This window comes from Rhagoletis pomonella, unplaced genomic scaffold (genome assembly GCF_013731165.1).
Source record: "Rhagoletis pomonella isolate Grant_MI unplaced genomic scaffold, Rhpom_1.0 Rhpom_scaffold_00006, whole genome shotgun sequence".
Classification (NCBI taxonomy): domain Eukaryota; kingdom Metazoa; phylum Arthropoda; class Insecta; order Diptera; family Tephritidae; genus Rhagoletis; species Rhagoletis pomonella.
This window is the reverse complement of record NW_023458560.1, coordinates 19,009,892-19,020,174: the sequence shown is the minus strand read 5'-3', so window position 1 is coordinate 19,020,174 and position 10,283 is coordinate 19,009,892. Positions and strand designations below refer to the sequence as shown.

The 10,283-nt window shown below is 38.4% G+C and overlaps 1 protein-coding gene and 1 pseudogene across 1 annotated transcript; one reads left to right on the top strand and one right to left on the bottom strand.

Moving 5' to 3' along the window:
- Nucleotides 1-1,866: 1,866 nt before the first annotated feature.
- On the bottom strand, nucleotides 1,867-2,741 carry LOC118741808 (annotated as a pseudogene).
- Nucleotides 2,742-5,959: 3,218 nt separating this feature from the next.
- Nucleotides 5,960-7,158, top strand: LOC118741807 (odorant receptor 33b-like). Its single transcript, XM_036473782.1, has 2 exons — nucleotides 5,960-6,684; nucleotides 6,747-7,158. The coding sequence occupies exons 1-2, from the start codon at nucleotides 5,960-5,962 to the stop codon at nucleotides 7,156-7,158; spliced, it is 1,137 nt and encodes a 378-aa protein (XP_036329675.1).
- The last annotated feature ends 3,125 nt before the right edge of the window (nucleotides 7,159-10,283 follow it).

Sequence of the window (10,283 nt, the reverse complement as noted above, 5' to 3'; positions counted from 1 at the left end):
AGGTATGATCTTGGAAAGTGTGACATAATTCTGTCCTGAAGATTCTTTGGTTACGAACTCGAAAGGCTTCAGTAGCTGAACTATTTGCTTTAGTATTTCTATTTCATTTTCTTCTATCATTTCAGGACTGTCTGTGGCATCAAGTATAAGTTGAGACGAGATTTTGGAAATATCCAAAAATCTTTCCAGCACGTAAAATAGTGAATACCAGCGCGTTCTAAGGTCTAGGATGAATTTCTTGGTGGATCCTTCCGGAACTCTTGCTCTTTGCAGGTTCATTCGCTACGAAAGAAATAGAACGCGCGCCCTTTTTCGTAGAATTGTCAAAATTGGCGTCACCCCGACGTTGGTGCCTTCTTGCGGTTTTCATTGGCAACTAAACTGCCAACATTTGTTAACTATTCACAAAGAAATTAGATTAAAAAATAAAAGTCCCGGTATAAAATTGTCAATAAATTGGGGTTTCGATACAAGTACTTTTTTCCGATACCTACTCGGTACTCGGTTCAAAAGTATCGAGTACAAAATTACTTGGTATCGGACGATAAGTATCGAGTATGTACTTGTATTTACTAGTATCGTTTCATCCCTAGTTGTATGTAGTTTTTTAGTAAAACCAAGTAATTCTTAAGCAACTAACAAATCCGGCTTCAATTTTCCTATACACATTTAAGATTATCGTAATTTTTTCACGATTCAATTATCGGATTTGAACAAAATTTTAAAGCGACCACCTCTGAGATACCACCTTTCCTCTAAAAGAAAAATTATATACAACGGTTTACATCTGTAAAGTTGGTTGGGACGAATTCATCAGACCTAAAAACGTCGGGCCCATTAACATGATCCTCATGCTGAAATGCAGAAGAAGAAAACTTGTGCGACGGCTCTGAAAAATCGAATTACCAGAATAAGCAATGCCATCATTAACAATAACTAAGAAGGAATTTACCTTGCAACTCGGCTCTAAAGCATGGAGTAAATTATGGGCTGGATCGTCACACATCATCTGTTTGTCGATTTCAGAGCCACTTTCGATGGCACGAAAAGAATTTGCCTTTATGCCGGAATGTCTGAGTTTTGTATCACAGCGAAACTTATATGGCTGTGTAAAATGACGTTGAGCAATACTTCCAGATGAACGGAACTGATTGTGGACAAAGTATTTCTTGTCATCACACAAATAGTCAAAGCATAAGCGTCTTAGAACCCATGTCTCTGTTGGCAGTTACAAGCTTGAAAAACTTTACTTCTTAAATTTAGGAACCAGCATTAACAAAAATAATAATGGCAGCCTTGAAATCCAACGGAGAATCACTCTTGCCAACAATTGCTACTTACGACTGAGTAGGCAAATGAGAACGAAAAGTTTCTGTCGTCGTAAAAAAATAACACTTTATAAGTCAGTTATCATGCACGTGCTGGTGTGCGACGTGGAGGCATGGACAATGAAAACATCTGATGAAGCGGTACTTGGTATTTCGAGAGCAAGATTCTGCGAAAGATTTACGGACCTTTGCGCATTGGCGATGGCGAATACCGCAGCTGACTTAACGATGAGCTGTATAAGCTTTACAACGATGTAGGCATAGTGCGGCTCCGCTTGCTAGGTCGTGTCTTTCGAATGGACAGGAACGCGCTAGCTCTGAAAGTAATCAATGCGGGCCACAATGCTGGTAAGACCAGGTGTATAAGGACTTGGATCCAATTGGAATTTCCAGTTGGCGTCAGTTTGCACAGAAGAGAAACGACTGGCGTGCTGTTTTGGACTCGGCTAAAATTGCTTAGGCGGTTATAGCTCTAAGGAAAAGAAGAAGAATCACTATTATTTCGTTTAACACCTCATGCATTTATCACCCTCTTCATCTACTTTATTCTATTAAACACCGTATACAACGAGTAAGCCATCTTACATGTGCCTAAAAAAGAATTCAGATGTATACCGATAACGCCACCGGCCAATGGGGTGATTGTCTTAAGCGAAAGTTCCATGAAGATGCGCTGGTTCATATAAAACTCGCGCCACTGTCCCAGCCAGGTACATTGAAAGATGACAGATGGCAGCTGCTGGAACTCACAAATCATCACACTTCCATAATAGCAACTCGGCATCAACTCAATGGCCATACTTAAAAAATAAACTGCATAGTATACGTAAGCGAAAAACTTATTCCCATAAAAGAGCAAGTAAAACAGCCCTACGCACATACTCAATCCTCTTGAAATGGACTGCGCCCATTGTGCCAGCGAAAATGTGTCCTGCGTGAGGCTGAAAATCCTGCAATGTCGATAAACAATTAATCAGCTTGGTTGTGCTGGTCTTCTTGTTGTCTGCACCCACTTTGGCTATACGCAACGTCAACAGGTGCAAATGTCCGGCTATTATGCAGAGGCTCATTGGCCAAATCCTGCACGATTTGTATCGAGGCATAAGCAATTTGGTAAACCAATGTTGGCTACATAATACGCAAAGTACACCACACAAACATTTGCGATTTGTTTGTAAAATTTTCAAATTAAATTGCTTGCAAACGTCAATAATTTGAAAAATTGATCTCAGCGGTTCTACCTTCCTATTTTTTTATCATCATTATATGTAATATTTTCCTTCATGTACATCCAGATGCATGTGTATGAATTTGAATTACATAATTTTCCGATTATTGACAATAATAAAAAGCAGTGGTATAAAACCAAATAGCATTTATTTAGCAATATTTTCTAACTTGATATTGATACATTTCTTTTTACGATACATTTTTTCGTAACGCCACGGCAACACCTAACAGGTGGCAACCTTATCAAAATTCTAGATAAAAAAGGTCGCTCTCCTATCGATACAGAGTAGGGATGTTGCAAATGTGGAATTTTAGACATTCGCGGATGCGAATGCGAATGCGGATGTCAAGTATTTTTAAGAAATAATTTAGGTGATTTATGTAAATAAAAAATGGAAAAGTTAGTAATTTTAATAATGTGTTTTTTTTCTTATTTAGTACTCGAATTAAAAAATTGGAACACTGTGTTTAATAGAGAGTAATTTTGCTGCCTTTTCGGGTTATAGCCTGTTTCTTAACGGATCGTAAAGTATGAAAAGGGCGTATTTCACATTGTCGCTGAAATGCAAAAAAACCAAAACTAACTAAATTGTTTTATTGCATAAAACAATGTGGGGACTAATGATTCGACGAAATGCATCATAATTAATCAAAAGGTGAATTTTGAGATTTTTAGTTAGTTACGGCTTTTTGTATTTCAGCGACGATGTGAGTTACCCCTTTCCATACTATACTAACGATATATTGATTTGTGAAGTTGGTTGTCCACTTATTCACTTATTCACATATCATTTTATGATGTATTGTGGAACGATTTTCCGTCATCCCTTGTCAAATTTGGTTTGGAGACAAACCGGTTTCGGCGTTGTGCCATCTTCAGTGTCATTTTTCGTTCTGAATAGTTCGTGTTTCCTTCCGCTTTTTATGTATTCGCGTTACTATCTGTTTTGGCTGTCATTAGGTCATGCATACCCATCTAAGTGCGACCGATTTTGTTTCATTATCTCACAGGTAGGTGCTTTTTGGTTGCTTGTATTCGCCGGCGGGTAGAAATCCGTTATTTTTATTTTCTTGGTTTTCGTGATTGCGTCGGTTTATGTTCCGTTATTTAGCAGTTATTAGGTTGCTTGCTTGTGCCGGCAGATAGAAATCCGTTATTTTCATTTTCTTGGTCTCTGCGGTGTAGGTATGTATCTTCGCGTTGGCGTTTTTTTCAGGGGTCTTCACATATTTTTCGTACAACATCTTGAGTGGTTCGAATATTACATCGTACACGGTGTTTGTTTGTTCGTTTATAATTCTCCCTTGAAATGTTTTCTGCTTGTATATCTCCATGTTTTCCAATATGTTCAAACGCCGTCCTTTATGCTGTACATGGAGGAGTTTGGCTGCCTTATTAATTTTCTTTGGTGTACATTTATTTTCGAACATATGATTTGCGAAGTTTGATTCTGGTGTGACGCTTGGTTTTTGTGTCCTTTTTTGTCTCCAAACCAAATTTGACAAGGGATGACGGAAAATCGTTCCACAATACATCATACTCCTACCCTGTCGGAAACACAAACAACCAAAAAGAAGATATCATTTTATCTTTATTACGATGTGTGCTAATTTTGGCAATTATCACAAAACTAAAATAAATGTGGTTGTTTTCGAGCTGAAAACACGGAACTGAATCATAATAAGTTTAATGAGAAGAAAAATAATTACACTTATCTAAGAAAAAAAATTTTGAACAGACCTTTGACAAATAATATTCGATAGTTACATAATTCTTACCTAATTAAAGGCCATCTTTTAACGCGCAAATATTCGATTCTCTTTATAGTCAGACGTTGAACATTTCCGCTAGAAATATCTATTCATGGATCTTACTCTTGGACTTTAAATTACAAAAGAAGGGGGACGCAGGGGGACATTTTTAAGTAAGAATCTCCACAGGCAAACAACTTTCGGTACAATTTCTCGTTTTGTTTCGCCAGATATACCCCTGCAAAAAGTGGGACTAGGTTAAATACTAGTACGGTACCACACTACCTAGTAACCAACACTAGTAACCAAAATGGTCCAAATAAATGGAGAAAATATGGTTACATTAACATTGCGATATCATTAGACCTAACCACCTCTGGTCCACCCCTGCATAACATGGGACTACCTAGACAACTACTCCTTTTGGACCATGGCACATTCGGCAGCCGAATAATGTTGTCGATGGAGCACGAAGAGGTAGTGTTCAGCACATACATCAGGTTTTTACGTTTGAAGTGATCTAGGCCAGCATAACAAGTTACTAGTATGCAACCTGGTCCTTTTGCACATACTTTAAAACTACGACCCAGTTTACCACCTGGTCCTCAAATTTTTGCAGGGACGTTTTATCGTGCACTTGCACAATATTCGCATTCGCAAAAGCTCCGCATTGATTATTACGAATGCGAAAACGAATGCGAATGTTAAACTTAATGCAGTAGTTCCCCGGCTGCGAATGCGAATGCGAATATTCGCAACAACCCTGATACAGAGTATGTTAGAGAAAATCTCGTCAAAAACTGTTTCGAGATTAGCGCGTACAAAGAATCTCGACTTTCCTTTGTACTATGTATAGATATGCATTATTTCCCTCAGTGCAGCTGAACATAAATACGAATTCTTAAACCGAATAAGTGGGAGGGGCTCCAGCGAAGCTTTGTTGCTTTCTGTCTCGCATGGGAAGATTAGTCACATTGTAGTGAGGTTCTCGAACCCACCCTCGAACCCAGCTGTGAGTTGTCTGAAAGATATATTGCTTTGTCAATATTACGTATTAACATTTATTTCAATATTGGTATTGAGCTTTGTACCACGATTACTTTCTTTAGGAAAAATGGAAAAAGCAAAACAAAGGCTAAGCGGTAGAAATTATAGTTACCATGTCCTTGTGTGTAATTAAAAAGCATAATTATTGTTTTGTGTGACAACTGAAATTATATGTTCGACACTTTTAAAATATCCAGGAAATTTGTATGTGATTAGGTCCTTGCGTGAAGGGAAGGAAAATTTTACTAATTTATGAGGAAGGCCACCTTCATATTACAGTAACGAAAATAAGATGGGCACCTGTAAGTGAAACAAAAAATCAAGATATTTTACTTCCTTTCACGCAAGCACCTGATCACATAAAAATGTCCTGGATATTTTAAACGTGTCGAACATATAATTTCAATTGTCACACAAAACAATAATTATGCTTTTTTAATTACACACAATGACATGGTGATATGGAAGCGTGCACGCTTATCTAAATAAATGTTCATTTCCCTATTTTCGTTTAGTCTTTAAGTATCTAAGCTCCCACCGAACGATATCTTATAGTCTTAGCGTAATTCAATCAATCAATACAACCCCTTCGAAAACTCGCAATGCACTCTAAAGTTAACGCTGCTGACATTTTCAGCTCATTATTCTTCTTTTGGCGTACTTTGGGCTTCATCACCACCACCTACAATAAGTATCTCATCGCTTTATACGATGCATTTGTGACTACATTCGCCACTTTTGCCTTCCCTGTACATCTGCTTCTGGGTGCAGCTTTTGCGGAAAAGAAGGAAAATATATTCATCAACTTGGCCATTGGCATTTCCGCAATCGCTTGCACATTTAAGCATTTCTTTTTGCGTCCACAACTAACTGAAATTCTATTTGTGAATAATATACTACAGCAATTGGATGAGCGCGTGGAAAATGTTGAGGACATACGCTACTACGTTACGCACATACGAAGGAGATCAATTTTTATGATGCGCTTTTTTACTATGGTGTACTTTTCAGTGGGCATCATGGCAGTGCTGTCTGCGTTGTGGTCTGGAAAGATTTTATATCCGGCATACGTTATCATCGACTGGCATAGTTCAACCGGGAAATATTTGCTGGTGATGCTGTTTCAAGTATACGGTTTGACTATGCAAATCATACAGAGTCTCACCAACGATGCCTATGGGCCAATAGTGCTGTGTCTGCTCTCGGGGCATGTGCATTTGCTCGCCAGACGCATCGCGCGTATAGGTCATGATATCGACGGCGACACGGTGGAGGACACCTATAGGGCGCTAGTGCTTTGCATTGAGGACTACAAACTTCTAATGAGGTACTTAATCATACATTTAATAATCTACACACATATTTATCATTTCCACTTCTTCTTTGTAGCACAACCAAACAGGTGGAGCGCATCATCTCGTCCACTTACGTGGTGCAGTTTTCCGCAGTTGGCATAAATGTCGTTTGGGGTCTCATCTATTTACTTTTCTTTGCTGATAACCTCTTAGCTTACGGCTATTACATTTTTCATATTTTGGCCATTATGATTGAAATTTTTCCCTGTTGCTATTATGGCAGTATGGTGCAGGCTGAATTCCATGCCCTATCATATGCTATCTTTCGCTGCAACTGGTTGACACAGCCGCGCGAATTTCGTCGTAATCTTATGACTTTTGTGGAGCTGTCATTGTATGAGGTCACCGTGTCGGCGGGAGGTATGATGAGAATACATTTGGACTCATTTTTTAAATCCTGCAAAATGGCCTACTCACTCTTCACGGTCATTCAAAGTATGAAATAAGAACTAATGTAAGCATGCAAAGACAGTTTGGATTCCAAAACTTTATTTATAATTATTTAATTGACTTCGTTCTTAATATGTAATTCATAGTAAAGTATACTGGTATGATTATATACTTCAGTAGCTTTTGCCCGCAGCTTCGCCCGCGTGGTGTTTGGTTTAACGTAATTCTTTGAAATTTAACAAAGAAGGAGACAAATCATTTCACCACATAAATATAACAAGTTTTATTAAAAAAAAGTTTAGCAATTCAAATTAGTGACATCTACAGCAATATATTTCGTAACAACGTTTCGAAGCCAACGTAGATTTGTCAGTGCGAGAAAGGTGGAGTGCCCAGATGTATTCCTGCAACTTTAAGTGTTTATCCTTGGCCTTATTAATCGTTTTCGCGATGGAAACTGCCAACGTTGAAACTGAAATGACATGTTTTCTGGGAATTCGTGGTGTCAATACTGATTTACCTTTGGCCCCGGCAGTGATGATGGTGGCTTGCAAAATATGTCTTCTCAGCTCCATTATGCATAATCTTGTGCCACTGCACAATTAAGGTGCGTCCAGGTCAAGCATCAATAAGACTGGCATCCCAACCTTTAATTGCAGTTTGTGCGACTTTTTAAGAGTTTAGTAACTATGTAGGATATGTTGTTGCATCCTCATTTGCAGGTACTTTGCCATGCGACCCTCACCGATTTCAAGGAGGTCTTGAGCAACGAATCCGTACTCTCTATAACTGGATGTTAGTTGTGAGGTTCAATATTTCCACCTTTGCCCACAATGGCGAAGCCTTGAAGCGCGTGCTTATCTCCGTGCTGCAGTGCCACGTTCGATAACGTGTAGCGTCTGCCGAAAATCTTCTGCGAGCAATACGACTACCTCACCCTTGAGCAAACGGCTACCACAAATATCTTACAAGCTTGGATCGAGTGCTTGCTTGACATCGTACATTTTCTTAAACTATTAATATGCATTGTTGCAACATAGCCCCGCCATCATTGTTTGGCTAATGTTGCAAGTTGATGTATCCTGACTCGCAATGTTCAGTGGGAATTTCAGCGCCGAGTGTGCAGCTCTTCCTCCGCAGAGCAAGGTAGCTGATTTCCCTGAGGAGGCAACAGCTAGTGCAAAATTTTTATCCTTGAGCAACTGTGCCAGTAGCAAAATAAGCAGAAACGTCTTGCCAGTTCCCCCTAGTGCGTCCAAGAAATAAAGGTCCATTCTCCGCTCTCCACGGGGTCCAAAATTTTATGGGAAATTTTCCTTTGCTCGGGAAATAGTTTAGGATCTGTTTCGGTGGCTTGAGCCGCCAAGCTCTTGGTGTTATAGTTCAACTCCTTGAATAGCCCATTGGACAGTTCTCCCGTTAGTTGCGGGGTGGGTGAGTCGAAATTCCACATCCGTTTTCCCACCATTGAGAAAAATTTATCTTCAATTAGCCTCAGAGTGGGCGATGTCTTCAAAAAAAGCGATTTTATACTATTTATACAGTTGCAGGGGCTTGAAAGTCCGCAAAGCTTACACATCTATATTTAAATATTTCATTTAACTTGTCGACTAAAATGATTTTAAATTTCTAAACTGTTGGCAACTCTCTTCAAAAATATTTTCGAAAAAAAGCTTTCTTAACCCTCGCCTTTGATACCTGTATTACAACATTTCGTTTAACTTGTTACGTAAATTGAATATGAATTTCTTAACAGGAGGCAACATTCTTTAAAAATATTTAGAAAAAAATTTGTGTTAAACCTTTCTCATATGAAACCCATACTAAAATATTTGATGTCAATTGTTAATTAAATTTATTTTATGTTTGTAAAAAGGTGGCAACTCGTATTTATTTATTTTATTTAACCCTGTTTGTAAACTGTATGTTTTTAGCAGGCTTTATAATAATTAGTTACGTTTGGGTTTACATGTTTGAAAGTTACATAATTATTCTCAAACTAGTATGTCTGCACTGCGTACATAAAGCATTTGAGTCTGTTTCATAAGCCAGGCCTTTTATACAAAGCCCAATGTTGTACTTCGTGGACAGGCGAACTTGAGCAAAAATTTTACACATATAGAAGTTTTTCCTAACGAGAAGATATGCAGCCACACTTTCGTCGAGTGATCGTAAAATTTTACAGTTCATGGAGGAAGAATTGGCACCTAAAATATAAATAAATTTATTAATAAAGTAATTAACAAATAAATAAATGAATATTCATCAGTTTTGCGGGGATACCAAACTCAGACATCGCCGCATATAGGCAACGCCTTTCTTGTAGATTTCGCAGAGCATACTTACATAAATTCCAGTCGTCGGATATGCGCTCATCTGATAATATTCTGCATCATAGTTGATGCATGCACCTTATCAGCTACTCGTCGCCGTGCTTGAATAGCTCAGCTGGGAGACCGTCAGCTTCAGCACCTTTTTTGTTTTTTAGTTGCGTAATTTCTATTCGTACCTCGAAATAGTCAGACGTCTTCGCGTATTCCTTTCAACTTTCAGTGCTGTGACCATTCAGTATGATGGAAGCATATTCTAGGCATAGGTCACTTGGTCGCCATGGTTATTCTTACAGGAGTTGGCCCTAGCCTTGTTGATAGAAGCGTTGTAAAATAGAAAAACGAAAATTTGGCAAGCCTGATTTTCTCAACGCTATCAACTTCCACAAGGCCGTAACCGAAGAACCTAAAATCTACATGTTTTTAAGTTTCTGCGGGTAAGTTAGGTTTTAACTAACCGCCAACACCGTTTCTCATACAAGAGGTTGGCCAAGAAGGAGAAGAGAGGCAGAATACATTTTTTTTTGGTTAATTTTGCATTTGCCTGCAAAAACATTGTACATCTATTTAATTTTTTTTATTTAGCATATTGACATGTGCCTCATACATATGTAACTATATTTAAACTTATTCCTTAAATATATTGCTGCACGCAGCATTTTACCGCTAGTGCACATCACCCTATTTTATGTACGTAATTACACTTCGCGCAAAGCACTTCTGGGAAATTAAATAGCAGTCGCCCCTTTGATGACGTGAATGTAGAGTGCAAATGGATGAGTCAGTAAAAGAGAAAGCTTAATGAAATCGTAAATATTTTATGGACAAACTGACAGTAGTTCACACAATAT

Coding starts and splice junctions, on each gene's coding strand:
- LOC118741807 (XM_036473782.1), top strand. CDS start 5,960: ATGCACTCTAAAGTTAACGCTGCTGACATTTTCAGCTCATTATTCTTC. Junction 6,685..6,746: donor GACTACAAACTTCTAATGAG/GTACTTAATCAT, acceptor TCTTCTTTGTAG/CACAACCAAACAGGTGGAGC.